Source organism: Erithacus rubecula, assembly GCF_903797595.1.
Source record: "Erithacus rubecula genome assembly, chromosome: 5".
Lineage (NCBI taxonomy): Eukaryota > Metazoa > Chordata > Aves > Passeriformes > Muscicapidae > Erithacus > Erithacus rubecula.
In genome coordinates, this window is record NC_136687.1 from 64,409,961 (window position 1) to 64,426,962 (window position 17,002).

Genomic DNA, 17,002 nt, shown 5'->3' on the forward strand with positions numbered 1-17,002 from the left:
TAAATAAACCACTCCTCCCGTACGGTTCGGCACCGATCCCGGATTCCCATAGGAGCCGTCCCGGGGCGCTCCCGCCTCTGCCCGCCCCTGGCCCCGCCCCCTCAAGCCTTCTGACCAATCGCAGTGCCTGCCAGGCCACGGCCCCGCCTTCGCCCTCCCGCCCAGCCAATGGGAGGCGGGCTCGGCGCGGAGGTTGCCGCGGTGACGGCGGCGGGCGCGCCGTGCCCGCGGGAGGGACGCGCGTCCCGCGGCAGCGATGGAGCCGAGCCTGGCACGCGTGGATTACCTGCAGGTGGGCACGGCAGCGCCCCGGCAGCGCCCCGGCAGCGGGACGAGATGTCCCGGGGGCACGGCCCGCCTGGCGCCGAGGGGCGGCCGCGCGGCGGGGCCTGCGAGCGGCCCGAGGCGCGTCCCGGCGCTCCGGGCCCCGCTCAGCAGCGGCTTTTCCATCCGCAGGTGGGAGTCACGGCGCAGAAGACGATGAGGCTGCTGCCCGCCTCCGGGAAGAAGGCCACGCAGAAGGTACCGACCGCCCGCTGCCTCTCCTGTGCTGCGCCTCATCCTATCGTTAATCATCTCCAGAGTTTCCTTGGATATAGGACGTCACAGGGTTACCCCCATTCTGGGCGTTTGGAAGAGCTTTTGTTAGGAAAAACAATAGAAAAAAAATTGCTAATTTGGGATTGGAAAACTCCAGAAAATTCAGGAAAGGAATTTTTGTAGTTTGCAGCGTTGCTGAAACCACAAGGGAGTTTCTCCATATTTTTCTATTTTAGTTTTACTGACACTTAAGACTAGAGGAAATGGCCTGAAGCTGAGACAAGGGAGAGTCAGATCAGGTACTAAAAAATATGTTTTACTATTAGAATGGTCAGGCATTGGAATAGGCTGCCCAGGGAGCTGGTGGAGCCTCCATCCCTGGAGGTGTTGAAGAGGTGTCTGGATCTGGCACTGGGTGCCATGGTTTAGGGGTTACAGTAATACTGACAACTTGATGTTTGGACTTGATGACCTTAAAGGTCTTTTCCAACCTTGATGATTTTATGAAATATTTCTTTTTAAGTTTTTCTGAATGTAAGATTCAATTAACTCAATAGTTAATTGAAACTCAATAAAAATAGCTGCCTTTTTTTCCCCTTCAATAATAAAGTCTTAGTGTGAAAACACAAATCTTCACAAATGCACCATTTACAAGTAGAAGCAAGAAAAGGATTGTAAATGCCTGTACTTGAACTGCTGTTCAGTGTCCTATCTATGGCATTTTATATAAATCTTTAAAGTATACTCCTATATGTAATTAAGTACTCTAGAATTTTGAGTCCTTAAATATATTAAAATATCATTAATTTTGTAATATAGGAACTATTGACAATAGCATGGAGTGACAGGACAAGGGGAAATGAGTTCAAACTGAGAAGAGGGTAGGTTTAGATTAAATATTAATAAAAAATTTTCCCTGTGAGGGTGGTGAGGCACTGGCAAGGGTTACCCAGGGATACTGTGGCTGCTCCATCCCTGGAAGTGTTCAGTGTCAGGATGGATGGAACTTGAGCAGCCTGGGATTGTGGAAGGTGTCCCTGCCCTGCAAGGGGTTGAAGCTGAATGATCTTTAAGGTCCATTCCAACCCAAACCATTCTGTGATTCTGTCAATACAGGAAGAGCATTATTTAAAATCACAGCTGTGTGTGTAATAAAAAATAACAATGTGTTATACTTTTGAAGGTGGTTGTTGGAGATCAGGATGGGGTCGTTACATGTTTTGGCATAAAAAAGGGAGAAGCTGTGGTAAGTGGAAATGTTCCATTTAAAATTTTATATTTGAAATGTTCTTCCCAGTAAACTTTGAAAGTCCATTTTTTATTGAAATGGCAAATCAGATGCCTGTGGAATGTGTCTAAGTAGAGCTGTGGACTGATGCCTGACTGTGGTGAGGGCATGCTAATCTCATGCCAGGTCAGGCACAGGATCTTCCACAGTTAGAGTCAAAAACTAATGTGTATCATCACCAGAAAAAGTAATTTCCACACATTTTGCACTTCAGTTAAGTTGGGCTTAAACCTGGGCACATACACAGTTATTGTAATGGGACAAAAACCTGCAGAGATTCATTAAATCACCTTAGGGATTTGGACAAACTGATTGCTTTTTATGCCCAGCTCAATAAAAATATTTTCTTTGATGGGTTCTCTTCTCCAGGAAGTTCATGGTTAGCTCATAAATATTCTATAGCAATACAAATAAATCAATGTAGACTTCTGGAATAAGAATGTAACATGTAGAGGGTGGGAGTATGTGTGTTGTTCTTCAAAATAAAAAACAAACCACAAACAAAACTGCTGATAGTAGTGCTGAATTTTCCCCAATAATTAATAAATAACACTGAAGTAATTAAGTCTTCATTTATAATGTTTTAAAGCTTTTTGTATTTATTTACTGGTCAAATGCTTGATTGCTCTGTGATTCTGAAGATAAGTACACAGATTTTTTTTGTCTGTGTACAACCTATTGCATCTTAGTTTTCCAGAAATTGTAAAGAAATTTCTTATCCTTTTTGTTAAAAGATTACCATAAATATGATATTTTGATGATGAAAATGGCTTTTCTGTTGACAGCCAGTGTTCAAGACACTGCCAGGACAAAAGATCTCCAGACTGGAGCTGGGAGGAGCTCTTAATACACCACAAGAGAAAATTTTTGTGGCTACTGGATCTGAAGTCAGAGGTTTCACAAAAAGAGGGAAGCAGTTTCTTTCCTTTGAAACTAACCTTGCTGAAAGCATCAAAGCTATGTATGTATGATATTTTGCACTTTTTTGAGAGCTGTAGCAGATTGTTAGTCTGTGATTTTATGCAATGATTTTCAGCATATTGTGTAGGTGACACCAGGTGCCAGTCTTGCTGCAACCTGTAGGAGGAATTTGGAATATCATGGAGAAGTCTTGGAAGTGTAGGGGGAATTGGGAGTGGTCTGGAGGCACTCACAGCACTGCAAAATCTGTGTGAGCAGGGCTGGGGTTATTGCCACAGTGTGTCCTGTCCACATAGCTCCTGGAGCAATCCTGTTTTGGATTGTGTCGTGAGATGCTGCCATTGACAAATCAGCATAAAGAATATAGTCATGAAATTCCTATAAAGATATTCTTAGGGATTTACCTGAAGACAAAGTAGAAATGTGAGAGCTATAGAAACCACATGGATTTAATATTTATACAGAACTCTAAAAGCTAGAACAGCTTGTAGGGCCCCATAATTGAGCTGCAAGCATAATAAGGTATAAAAGCATAAAAAACTCTTGCTGCAGCAAGATGCTACAGGAAGTGTTTTCTTTTCCTCAGGTACATTTCAGGAGCAGATCTCTTTCTCTGTGCAAGCTACGTCTATAACCATTACTGTGACTGCAAGGACCAGCACTACTTCCTATCAGGAGATAAAATCAATGATGTTCTCTGCCTTCCTGTAGACAAAGTGAACTGCATCACACCGGTGCTTGCGTGTCAGGACAGAATCCTCAGGGTGTTACAGGTTAAAATGCTTCCTTCTTTATGTTTTATGTATGGATGCTATGGAATTGGACTAATTATTAAGGGAATATATATCAGCATGGCTTAAACATCATAAGGATCAGTGTATTGTGCCTTACTTGGCAGCATTGCTGCTGCTGCATTCCCTTTCTGTTGTTTTTTTAAAGGAAAATCGTAAACTTGCAAAAAATGAGGATTAATGAAACCACTATAAACAGACTTTGGAATTCATAGGTGGAAGTCAATGACAAATTGGTCCCTTCTAAGTAAAAGTACTCAGATATACATTTAATTTCCTGAAGTCTTTATCACTTTGGGAATTCTTGCTCTCATAAATTACTGTTGCGACACGTCTTGAGTGATACTAAGTGGTTTAACATATTAATTTGCCAGATGAGTTCCTGCATCATTCTTAATGATAACAACATGTTTCAAGAGTCCTGTGTTTTATTTCTACAGACTTCACCCTGGTTTTGGCTTAGAAATTGTTCTCCCATAGGAGTTTGAATAAATAAATCTTACCTTTTAGTATGATCCATAATAATTTTGTTGTTGTGGGGCTTTGGTTTAGTATGTAGCTGGTGGTTTGTTGTTTTGGTTGTGGGATTTTTGGTTTTTTTAACAAACTCATTTAAGATTGTTCTCTTTGTCTTTAGGGATCTGATTTGCTGTATGAAGTAGAACTTCCTGGACCACCTACTGTTCTTGCTCTGAGCAATGGCAATGGGGGTAACAAGATTTTGAATATACACGTAATTAATAATAATACACGTTAAGATTTTGTAACGTGTCTTTGTTAATTATTTTGTCTGATTTTTAAGCTGATGCTAAAAACACAGCAGGAAAGTGAGGTAATTTTTTTACATATAAATAGACACAGAGATGTGACTGTTTTAGACAGTTCTAAATTATATTCACATTTAATTGAAGGCCTCTTATAACACTAGGGGTCTCATTGTGTAAAAACAACCCAGACTTTTGGGGGCCATGTCCAGGTTTTGGGTTTGTGTTTCTCTTACACATGGATTTCCATAACTGGAATGCATAGATGGATGAGAATATTGAGTAGAGCTAACATAAACTAAGACTGGAAGGTTCAAACTTAAAATAGTTTGATCATCCTCTTTGCTAATCTGCTCTAACCTCATAGAAATCGCTTTAGAGTGTTAATCTGGTGCTTAATTTAGTTTCAGTTAGATTGTGTGACAAACATCCAGAGCTGATTTGGAAAAGTTAATTGCTGAAATTTTGGCACAACATTCACTGCTGGGTGTGTGTTCTGGAAGGATTTCTCCTTTTTTCTTCTGTAAAGTCCATTGAATCACCTTTATACTCAGCCTGACTTTGCTGAAATATGTAGTAGTAGATTCTGACTGGTTTTTAGGCAGAACTCCAGTGCAGGAGTGCAGCCAAACACAGAGTAGTGATAGCCACAAGGAAATGATCAGGATGGGTGCAGTTTTTGTGGATTTGATTTTGGTTTTGAAGCCTGACAGTTCTGTTGCACGTCACTAATTCAGTGTTGTCTTTCCCATGGGCTGCAGGGTATAACTACACAACATTTTGAAGCTGGTATGCTTGATTGTATCAATTCTAAATTCAGTTTCTGTGTTTAGGTGATTCTGGGGAAGAGATTGTGTACGGGACTTCTGATGGGAAATTGGGTCTCACCCAGATTACTGGTACCCAGGCAATACCAAGGTGGGAAATTGGAAATGAAAAGAAGAGAGGGGGTATGTGTCTCAATTTGTCACTCTTTACCTTTCCAGCATACCTGAGGCTTTGTTAAGAGTAGGGTAATCAGAAATTTATATTCATAGATAACTTTGGAGGCATATTGTGGTTGTGTCAGTATGTGATATCAATACGACTAAGGTCTCTTTTAATTCTTCTGATTTTCTGACAAATAATTTTAATCAGTTTGTCTTGCTTTGGATTTTGAATTCATATTATTTCCAGTATTTAGCAAGCTTTTGTTTTTATACTATTTTTAAAGTGGGGTTTGTAAAACAGTGTTGATTCAAATATAATTGATTGTTTCTAATTTTTCTATTTCTAACTGTGTGTATATTTGGCAAATATACCTGCCAAACTTATCAGATGTTCAGTGGTTTTAAAGTCTCTAAAGAGTCATAGTAAAGGGTTTTGTCTGAAGGTAGAATATGTCTCCCAAATAACTGATAAAAACTTTCCCAGTTTTAGCCTTGGAGTGCTGCTTCTGGAGCATCTATTTGCCCATACTGCTTTGTAAAGGAGATCAGGAATAGAATGTATAAATACATTTTTATTTAATTATAAGAGTTATCACCACATTATTTTCTTAAAATGCTTCTTAGTATTAGTCTTTCTATGAAATATGGAGCCATAAAAGTTGACCTTGAACCTGAAGCACAAAACCTCAAGGACTCATCCAGAAATCTCATTATTATTATCTTAAAAGCTGGCCAGGAGTCTCTTTCTGTGTAACTGAGTGTGGCCTATGTATTATTGTATTATAAACTAATAAAGATGAAGCAAATGGCTTTGTTTTCTTCTTCACTAGGTATTCTGTGTATTGATAGTTTTGACATCCTGGGAGATGGAGTTAAGGAATTACTTGTTGGACGAGATGATGGAATGATAGAGATTTATAACTTTGAGAGTGCTGATGATCCTGTCCTTCGACATGATTATGTGAGTCCTCATTCTTCATACTCTGCTGGAAAAAAAATAATTAAAAATCTGCATTTCAAAACTTACGTGATTATTATTGCTAAAAAATGTGGTTTGAAGGTTTGTAACCTTGACAATATGAACTTCAAATCAGTATGGATTAATATAAATAAATAAATAAATAAACAGATAAGAACCAGAAAGTGAAGTAGTTGTGATTTAAATAAAAATGTAATAATGTAGAGAGTGTGTTAAACTTTTGGCTTAGTGGACTGCTGGGTGAAACCTAATACAGAGTAGCTCTCAGTGGAAAAACTGAAGATGTTGTGTTTGGTCTGTGATTTACAGGTTAATAAATGGAAGCTGCCAGGGCTTCACTGAGCATAATTACTTTGGTTACCAATTGATTAAAATAGTAATTGGATCCAGAGGGATCATTTCACTTCAATGAGATTACTAATTTCTGCTGGAAAAACACTGTCTATCTATCTAGAATCTTCTAAAAACTTCTAAAATGAGTGCAGTGATTTTTTTCCTTCTGCTTTGAAGGCTTTATCAGAGAGCATTGCATCAATCCAGGGTGGCTGTGTGGGAAAAGATGGCTATGATGAAATTTTAGCAGCAACATACTCAGGTAAGCTTCATATCATTGACACAATAAATGCCATGTGTGGTGAGGTGATAAAATGAAGCAGGTTGTTTTTGTAGTGCAACTCACACATCTCTTTAAATTTTGTGTTGAAAAGATCTCTTCTGATTTAATATTTAGACTTTTTAAAAAAAGTTTACTTAAATTGTGGGGATTCTATATTTTAAGATATTCATCATGTGTAACACAGTGACTGGCTATATTTTGGTGTAAACTGCTGCCTTATTGTAGTGAATTAATGAGTATGTCTGAAGAAATTAGTTAATATCTTTTAATGTATATGAAAAATGTTGATATACAAGCATGTTTTTCTTTTATTTTTCAGTATTTTATGTAATTTCATTCCTTTCCAGTTTCACAGTGATTTAAATGGAATTGATTTTGATTTTAGTAGAAAATAAAGCTCCCCTATGTGAGGCATCTCAGCAGCTCCTTTGTAAGTCTTGAGCTATTGGCCTGTCTGTGACAGAGGCCATGATAAACATGCTGCATATGTCAGCTGCTGGGAGCTTAAATATTGCTAATTCTCTCTCTTCAGTTACCTTCAGTGCTAAAATTTAACCTATTGAAACTCCTTGTGATGAAATTCATGTCATTTGGCAAGATACAATCCTCAGTCAGTTACTAAGAAATAATGGTGTTCCAAGTAACTCTTTTAAACATTTGTGAGTGATCAAAAGACACTTACACCTGACCTCATATGAATTGTTTTGGTATGACTGGCCATGGTACTGTTGCAGCCTAAGTCCTTTGTGGATTCTTTTAGTGGGAATGTTGTAAAGATCCATGGATCATAGAAGAAAGGGGAAAAGTGAAAACCTGTGTTCCCCTGTGGGCTTTTCAAAGGTGAATTCTGCTAGGATGTGCACTAACTGATTTTGGCAAGGAACCAGAGTTATGAACACCAATTCATGTCTGCATATCATCCCTGAGATATCAGAATATCATTAGTATTGTTTTTTATAAATAAATGTAATTTAACAAGCTAAATTTTTCAAGCAGCAGCATCCAACCTCTAAGCCCACTGAACAGCATCCAGTTTGCTATGAACACGTTGCACAGCTTTTATTTTGTTTTCAATACTGCCAATAATTCAAGGTTTTGTCAGAAAAAGAGAGGTGAGGAAAAAATCCAACTTCTCAGTTAAAAACTGTTAAAGAGGAATTTATTGCTCAAAGCACTTGATGGAAAAAAAAAGTTATGTTTTCCAATTTAAGAGTTAATCCCATAGAAAATGATGCTCAGTGTCTAGGATTAATCCTACAAGAAAGGATTAAATTGGGCTCAATTCTCTCTACCAAGTGTGTGGAACAAACATCACTCCACATATGAAATAGCTGAGTGTAGAATTTTTTCTTTAGCTTATAAGGAATATAAACTTCATATATTGGTTTAGGCTGGCTGACAGGACTGACTACAGAACCTGTCCATAGAGAAGGTGGATCAGGTGAAGAACTAAAATTAAGTCAAGAAATGCAGAGCAAGATTTCATCCTTAAGGTAATTGTGCTAGAAAGAAATTGAAATGGAAGAATGGAAATGTTAAAAGCTGAAATGTCATCTCTCTATCTCACTGGATTTTCTTTATCATTAATATATCTAGAAGTGGGATCAAACCTTTTCCAAGTAGAAATGAATAGCAGGGTCATTTCACAGTCTTTTTCTGATGATGTCCTCTTTGCTTTCTGCCTCAGTATCAGCAAGATAAGATTCCTTTCTTCCTTGCTGCTCTTTAGCTTCTAAGTGATGGCAGGAAAGAACTCACTGCCATATTATTCAAATGCATTGTACTCTTGAATGAAAAAGATTGTCCATTCCTGTGTCTCAAAAACCTCTTTTGGCAATGAACACATAAAATCCATTTGTCCATGTGATACAGTTTCTATTTTATCTTTGCTAAGTACATCGAAGGGGATTCATCAGTCACTTCTGGCTAGAAAATTAAGCACAGGAGATAAACAGAATTGCTTTGCAAGTTTAAACTACTTAATTTCCAGGGTAGCTCTATATGTACCTTTCTTAAAGACATGATGAGTGGTTTCACTTTTTTAGGAATGAGTTGGAACAATTGCAGATAAAAGTACTTCATGAACGGGAGAAATACCAGCATTCCTCTCAATCCAGCACTGCAGTTTCCTCAGTACCTGCCTTCAGTGTGAATGACAAGTTCACACTGAACAAGGATGATGCCAGCTACAGCCTCATCTTGGAGGTGCAGACAGCCATAGATAATGTCCTGGTGCAGGTCAGTGGGGCTTTGTTCTTGTTGGCTTTCTTGATGCATCAATAAAACACTCAGAGACTTTCTCATTCAAAAAACCAAATTATAGCATCTTAAGGACATGTTTGTTAGGGAAATTTGTGTTGAGCAGAGCAATATTACATTACCAGAATAGACCAAAATACCTGCTCTAACAGGTAATTTCTTATAACTTCGTGTTTGCTTTTGCATGTCCTTATTTAAACACCAGTTAAATGAGGTGCACATCCTCACTCACCAGTTAAGTGCCCTGTGTAGTGGAAAATTAATTTCAGAATGTTATGGGCCACCTGTTCACTTTCAGTGTGGAACAGCATCTGATTTGTGTGCAGTTGGGGAGAAATACTCCTGCCCATCACAGCAGCCTTAATTAATTATTCCTCCTACTGTATCAGCTGAAATGAATGCCATCTTTGGTAGTCAGAAAGAGTAACAGTACTGAATTACCTTCTTATGGGAAATGCCTGAGGAGAAAAATGTGGCAAGGAGGAATTTCTGAGTTGAGTTTTCTATAACAAATGGGAAAGAATTATTGTAGGATTTTGTTTTTCACTTCTTAATAAAAATCCTGTTTTTATTAAGGAGGTTACAGAGCCATGCTAAGCTACAGCTCATTTGCCACTGTAGAATATCAGATATTTCCTTGGCTAAATGAGAAATAATGAAATTGTTTGATCTACCTTTCATGTCTGAAAGACAGTTACAGATTTTACACTGAGGTTGTGGTAAGCCAGCCCCCCTAGGAGTTCAGGACTCTGTCAGGGAATAAGAAAAAGACCATCATGTTACTCCAGGATTAAGTAGTAAGCTGCATGTCTGTTAGGCTTTTGCCTCTGAGATGAAGCAATCTCCTTGCCTCTCCCTTATTACCAAGATTGATGACACTCAGAGGATAAATGCACTTGGAGCTACTCAGGAGCATAAGCTCTTTATTTTTCCTTCCTCCTGTGTTGTGCAGAGTGATGTCCCACTAGACCTGCTGGATGTGGATAAAAATTCTGCTGTTGTCAGTTTTAGCAGCTGTGATTCTGAGGTGAGTGAAGCAGAGGATGTCTGTAGAGATGGTATGATGGAAACTCTTAATATTGTGTAGTAAAAATAGAACTTGGATTTATATATCCCTGATTTAAAATACATTCAGTTAAACTACTCATTTGGTAATTGTGGTGAGCACAGCTTCATTAGAGATACTGCAGAATTAGGAGTTAAAGGCAGGTCCTGATGTAAGGCAAACCTAAATATGTACAAAAATAGCTGCTCTCTTCCTTTATTTTCATTCCTGAGGAGGCTTGTGTGAGACATTCAGTATTGCTTCTTCTTTGGATTTCATAGACTCATGTACATTTGATTTCAATTTGTTTAGATGAAAAGTTAATTTAAGTGAATAGTTAATTTCTAAGAAATATCTTTAGAATGTGACAGTTCTGCTGTGTGGGGAGTCAAATGTTTGCATGGCCTTTTTTAATATATAATAACTACAGACTTAAATAGTTCCAGAATTACTATTGACGCTGAGGGCCAGGGAGAAAATCCAGAAACTACCTTAACTTACGAAAATCTTCTGTAAAATCTTTTCCCCTCTAACAGTCCTTTATTTTAGTTTTCACAACTGAATTTGCACATCATTGTTCTGCCCTGGAGCTCCCAGAAATAATTTTCAAAAAATCCTTTTTATTTTAGGTTTTGTGCCAGTTATGGTGATTAATTTAGTGCTTTTTGGGGTCTATTTTCTTACTGATCCTCTTTTAGCTTTTGAATGTTGAACTAATATTGAGTGGGGCAGTCTGACATGCATTTTTCAGATGAAAAGTAGGTATCTATGTAATCTTCATAGAGATATTAAAGAGTATAAGATGCTTTGGTTGTATTCTCCTTATAGAAAGATTTTTTTTTTTAATTCTATCATAATTAAAATTAATTGGAACATTCAGAAGAACCAAGGACTGCTTTTTTTGTATTTAACTTTTGTAAATAAATGTACATGCATAGCAAAAACTTCACTGTAACATATCTACAGGTAAAACAGACCTGTAAAATTTTTGTGAATCTACAGACCTATTTAGTATTACTTTCCTGCTGAAGTTTGTTTTGTTTTTGTTTTGGTTTGGTTTTTTTTCAGCCAAATAGCAACTTTCTTCTTGCAACTTACAGATGCCAAGCAAATACTACAAGACTTGAACTTAAGGTAAAATGCTCAAAAATATGTTCCATAAAATTAATGGTTAGTCCTGCTTTGGAATGCAGAGTTCTCTACGTGGATCAGTCCAGTTTCTACTCCTCTTTTTTTCCTGAGACCTTCTAATCTGGGGTTTGTGTTCCTTTTTATTTGCTTCTAAAAATATATCTGAGGAGAGCTTGGTGTGTTTTTGAGTGTCCCTGAGATGAAAGCAGTGGAGGACATCACAGATTGGGGAAATACAGGATTCTGAAGGCACTTGAAGCTGAGGGAGGTGTGGGAAAGAACATTCTGGCACTGTTTATCCTCTGAAGTGTTTGAAGCAAGTTACATTGGGAACTTACAAGGGAATAGAGACTCAAATTGTATTTTGGAGAGGAAGCAAATCCTGACATCCCATGCTTATTATACTTAAAGGCATGTGGGTGTTTTGGAGTTTATTTTTAAGAATGCACCAAATTCACACATTTTATGTTAACCACCACAGGAAGTAATGAAGGAAATCCTGATTAGAAAAATGCTCAGCATGCACACAGGCATGAGCTTTTCTTTTTTCCTGCAGCCTCCTAATGTGATATGTGTTTACATAAAACTCTCAATTTTGAGGCTTTTTAACTGATCAGAAATTTAGTTAGATGATGTTATTTTATTAATATTTAGTTCATCTAATACAGCAGCACTTCACTGGACTGTGCTCCATTTAGTTTTAAAACTCACCTGCTTTATGTATAGTGGCACTATCAAGTAAATACAGTACTACAAATATTCTTGAAAGACTAGAGGTTTTTCTTAACATACTTCAAATATTCACTTAATTTCCCAACAGTGGTAAAATATTTTTTTCCCTTTTCTTTTTCTCTGGGTCCTTCTTTCCTCTCTGCAGGTTCGCTCGATTGAAGGACAGTACGGGACACTTCAGGCATATGTAACTCCCAGAATTCAACCAAAAACCTGTCAAGTTCATCAGTATCAAATTAAGCCACTCTCACTTCACCAAAGAACTCATTCTATTGATGAGGACAGGTATGTGCATAGAAAAATCAATACTTTTTTTCACACAAGCCAGCTGAAACATTTTCTCTGTAAACTTAAGTATGGAATTTCTAACCCCTGACCTTCACTTTCGAGCCTGTAGTTCCATTTAATGGATTTTATAATAGAAGTTATGGATTAAATGGGTTCCTTGCCATTCTTGAGGCTATTTTTCATTTTACTGCCCTGGGTTATAGTTCAGCCCCATGTGTTGGTAGAGCTGAGGGTGTGGTAGAGAGGAAACCTTCCTCTGTAGGGTAATTGTGTCTTTTCAGTTTCAGCCTCATTTTCTGCTCCACCCTTTTCCCCTAATTTTTTTCTCACAGCTAACTTAGCCTCAAAACTGAGCCAAGACTTCTTTTACCTTTATCTCTCTGTATTGGAGTTTACTATTTTACATAATTTCTGTTGGATTTTGCCTACCTTCAGCTTACATCTTCTATTGCCTCCAAGGATCTGCTTGTTCAAACCAAAACTGAAAGACTGAAGTGAGGATATCAAAGGCTTCAATGTGCAAATGCGTTCCACTATGCCTTGTTTTTGATAAAAATGCTACATCTGGGGTTTACAGTACTGTCTTAGTCATATTTGCTCTTGTCAGTTATTTACCTTTGTCCTAAATTTCAGGTTTAACAACTTGCAATGGGACATCAAAACTTCCAACTTGTTTTTGTCTAGATCTGACATGCCTAGTGGGAGGTAAAATTTGAATGTGCATGTAGCTTTGCATTTTGAAGTACAGGAAAATAGCTGTAATCTGCAATATATATCTGTACTTAGGGAGAGACCTGATTTTTTAACAGGGTGCTGATTAAAAGGAAACCACCACGTGGAACTGGTGGTAAACTTTTTTTTACAGTGTCCCTCCTTCTTAAGTATTAACTGCCCTTTTTCTCTTTTAATTTCACAATGTCACAGGCCCATGAATACACTGATGCTCAAAGGCCAGTTCAGTTTTGCTGAAATTCACTCCTGGGTTGTGTTTTGCTTGCCTGAGGTGCCTGAAAAGACTCCTGCTGGAGAGTGCATCACCTTCTATTTTCAGAACACTTTCCTGGGAACACAGCTTGAAAGTACCTACAGGTAAAATACAATTACTAAACCTAATGCATGCATGTGTGTTCAAGGTTATTTATTTAAAATTTTTCTTCTTTTATAGAAAAGGTGAGGGATATTTTAAATCTGACAACATCTCTACAATATCCATCCTCAAAGATGTGCTTTCCAAAGAGGCTACTAAAAGGAAGATTAATCTCAACATATCATATGGTAAAAATTCTTCTCTCCTTTGTTGTCCTTGAGTTTATTTGTTATTCCCATAAATGAAATATGTAGTACTCATTTGATTGTTGGGGTTCTTTTTTGCTCCCTGCTAGATGTAAATGAAGAATCTGTGAGGCACACATTAAAGCTTATCCACCCTAAATTAGAGTATCAGCAGCTGCTGGCCAAGAAGGTTCACTTAATAGATGCTTTGAGAGTAAGTATCTGAACTCCTGGGGTTTGATTTTTTATGGGGGCATAAAAACTGACAGCATAAGATACCAGACCATGGCTCAAGTGAGGTGAGTGTTGTGTGGGGATCTGTTCCCCTTCTGTTCCCTTAAATTAAATTAAATGCATTTGAAATGTCTAGGAGACAAATTTCTTCAAGGAAAATTCTCTTTTTTGCTATATAACTAGTGAACAACATGTGGGATTACTGATGCTTTAATTGGATGGTAGAAGGGCAGCCAGCTTTATCATCTAATGTTCTCTCCTAGCCTGCTGTTATTTTCCAGCACCTTCTGTCCCTCTTTCCACTAACTTTTATGGTTTTTTAGGTCATCCAGTCCACATGCAACAACTTTGCTTTGGACTTCACCCCATTGTTTCATAATTTCTGAATAATGTGCTTTTGAATCTTTTGCTTAATACCCTCCTCAATAGCCTTTGGGAGATACCAGTTAGGCAGCTTGTCTCAGTTCTTGGATTTTTTTCCAACAACCAGGATTTTCTTGTCAAAAGCTCACCATCATCAAGTTGGTATTTTTTATTTAATGTGAGGTGAAAACATTCAACCAGTTCTCTCTTGTGCTTTTGGGAGAATCAAATGCTGTCAGAGCTCTTTAAATAGTAGAAAGGCTGGCTACCAATGAGAACAGTGTGAATCTTTATTAACTTAAAGGGTTTTACTTGGGCTTGGTTTGGCAAACTAGGGGTGTAAACTATAATAGAGAATTTATTCTTAATGCATATTGTGTTTGTGCAATAATAGTGGTCTTGCTTGTTTTAGGTGGGAAATATTCAACAAATATTTTGGTCACTCATTTTTTGGATGATAACTTACTGACAGACAGTAAAATAATCTAATGTTTGATGAAAGCTGTTATCCCAGCAGACTCACAGTGCACAACATAATTACCTCTTGTCTAGAACAGAAGTGCCTTTCTCTGGAGGAGAAAAAGATCTATGCTGTCAACCATCCCAAACTGGTCTGCTGATAGACTGAGGCTTTTTAGAAGAGGCCTTCAAAACTTTTTGCTGTCATAAATTGAGTGATACTTTCAGAGTTTACTTTTACCTTCAGATTTGACTCTGACACCTTTTTTAGGAATTCCCTTATTCTAAAAATGAAGGTGTGGTCAAGCCTTGAGTTGTATGGTGTGATCCTGTTCTGGCTCAGAGCTGGAAGCTGTAATATACAGGATTTTGAGAATCCAGTCTGTGAAGTGACATCTGGCATTTCATTAGAAGACTAGAAAATGAGGCACTCTGAAAATAACACTTGCTAGTTTAGAATGGGATTGTCTTCCCTTTGAAGTACTTCCTTCTGACACATCTAAGCTTAATTTCACTTTACCTGCTCTTAGCTGCTGTTAGCTCTGACCATTTTAAATTGTCTTTGAGGAATTACAAGTTCATGAGGGCAACGTGGACTTCCTGCTCCCCAAATACCGCAGCATTTTGGAAGAGGCAGATCAGCTGCTCGAGGAATACAAGAGACAGCCTGCACATCTTGAGAGACTTTATGGTTTGTTGACAATTCAGCTTTATTTAAATGGGGATTCATGTCTAGAGATGGCTGAAATAGCTGCTTGTATTTAGATGATTCTTGTCTTTATGGATATGGTTAAAGACTGTGTTCAAATTCAGGATGGCATTTAAGAATGTATAAAAGTTAAGTGGCTTGGATTTGTTCACAATTAGAGTATTGTTTAAATTTGAAGTTAAAAAAATCTTCTAACAACTGGAATACGTAATAATGAGTTGAAAGTACAGATACCTCCTATTGAAAATAAATAGTAATTCCTGGAATTTTGCCTTTACAGGTATGATCACAGATCTCTTCATAGATAAATTTAAATTTAAAGGCACCAATGTGAAAACCAAAGTTCCTCTCCTTCTGGAAATTCTGGATGGCTGTGATCAAGATGGATTGATTGCTTTTTTTGATGCTGCCTGACAAGGAAAAAAATATTTTTCTGTTTTTAACCAAGGCATTTCAGTATCAAGTTACAAACACTTTTACTCTTTCATTGTACTGTCAGCTCTTAGGTTTTACTAATATTTATTATTATATTGGATACAGTAGTAAACTTCATATGAACTGTTGTGTATGTTAACTGTGCAGAGGTTTTATGTACAGTGTTAATAGCTGAAGAAAAATCAGATGTAAATACCAAATATCCTTTTGGCAAAAATGTTTTCACTACTGTTAAAGATGACAGTAGCCTGTCCCCCAAGCTGCAAGAATGGATGAAGAAACTGGTTCCCAGAAACTTGGATGGATTTGGGAGAAATCTGTGTTTAAGCTTTAGTTTATCCACTTGAGTTGAGGATGTGGTGTGAGAATCTCACCAGACTTGATGTAGCTGGTGTGTGCAGAGGGGGAAGAACTCTCAATTTTAGACTGATGACAATTCCATTTAAAGCCACGTTTGTTTAGGAATGGATGGCATTAAACTTCCTCAGTGCTTCTCCAGCCTCCCTGTGCTTCATTTCTAAACTCCACTTACTCACTTGGTTTTGTTTAAAATTTAGAAGAGATGAAGCAGCCAGTGGGGACAGAGATCTGTTTGCAAGTAAAAAAGATCAACTCTATTGAAGTGACATAGAATCATCAAGGGTGGAAGAGACCTTTGAGATCATCAAGTCCAACCATCAACTTTTGATTATCACTGCAACCCCTGAACCACATTCCCCAGCCATATCCAGACACCTCTTCAACACCTCCAGGGATGGTGTGATAATTAACAGTGGTAATTTATTTTTTTTTCTAATTGTCCCTTCTGAGGGTGGTGAGGCCCTGGCAGAGGTTGCCCGGAGAAGCTGGGATGCCCCAAGGCCAGGCTGGATGGGGCTGTGAGCAGCCTGGGACAGTGAAAGGTGTCCCTGGGCACAGGGGGATGGTTGGAAGGAGAGCGATTCTCTGACACTCGGCATCTGCCCTGTCTCAGCCTGAAGCCACATCCTCGTGTCCCCTCGCTGCGGGCTCCTCACTACCCCTCCCTTCAGAGATGTACAGCGATCAGTTCTCCCCGCACCCCGAGCCTCCTTTTCCCCCATTTCCTGGGACAGTCACAAGCCTGGCTGGGCGGGCTGCAGCACCTTTCCCACACTCATCTCCCGGCGGGAGCCCCGGGGCTCTCCTCTCTCTCCTTTCCCTCCCCCGGCCGCCGCTCCCCGCCCCCGGTGTCCGCCCGTGTCTGTCTGTCCGTCCGTGCCTCTGTC

At 38.5% G+C, this 17,002-nt stretch overlaps 1 protein-coding gene across 1 annotated transcript; it reads left to right on the top strand.

Annotated features, from left to right (window-relative positions):
- The first annotated feature begins 159 nt into the window (after nt 1-159).
- Nucleotides 160-16,248, top strand: BBS7 (Bardet-Biedl syndrome 7). Its single transcript, XM_079306245.1, has 19 exons — nt 160-292; nt 457-522; nt 1,724-1,786; nt 2,614-2,789; nt 3,336-3,522; nt 4,178-4,250; nt 5,138-5,254; nt 6,064-6,194; nt 6,723-6,807; nt 8,219-8,321; nt 8,874-9,066; nt 10,040-10,114; nt 11,201-11,266; nt 12,141-12,280; nt 13,208-13,372; nt 13,449-13,558; nt 13,666-13,769; nt 15,179-15,302; nt 15,601-16,248. Exons 1-19 carry the CDS (start codon nt 257-259, stop codon nt 15,732-15,734), a joined length of 2,148 nt encoding a protein of 715 aa, XP_079162371.1. The 5' UTR covers nt 160-256; the 3' UTR covers nt 15,735-16,248.
- The last annotated feature ends 754 nt before the right edge of the window (nt 16,249-17,002 follow it).

What these genes read in the sequence shown, in the direction of transcription:
- BBS7 (XM_079306245.1), top strand. Translation starts at nt 257, where the DNA reads ATGGAGCCGAGCCTGGCACGCGTGGATTACCTGCAG. An exon ending in GGAAGAAGGCCACGCAGAAG is followed by an intron (nt 523 to 1,723) that starts GTACCGACCGCC and finishes ATACTTTTGAAG; the next exon opens with GTGGTTGTTGGAGATCAGGA. An exon ending in ACATCTTGAGAGACTTTATG is followed by an intron (nt 15,303 to 15,600) that starts GTTTGTTGACAA and finishes TTGCCTTTACAG; the next exon opens with GTATGATCACAGATCTCTTC.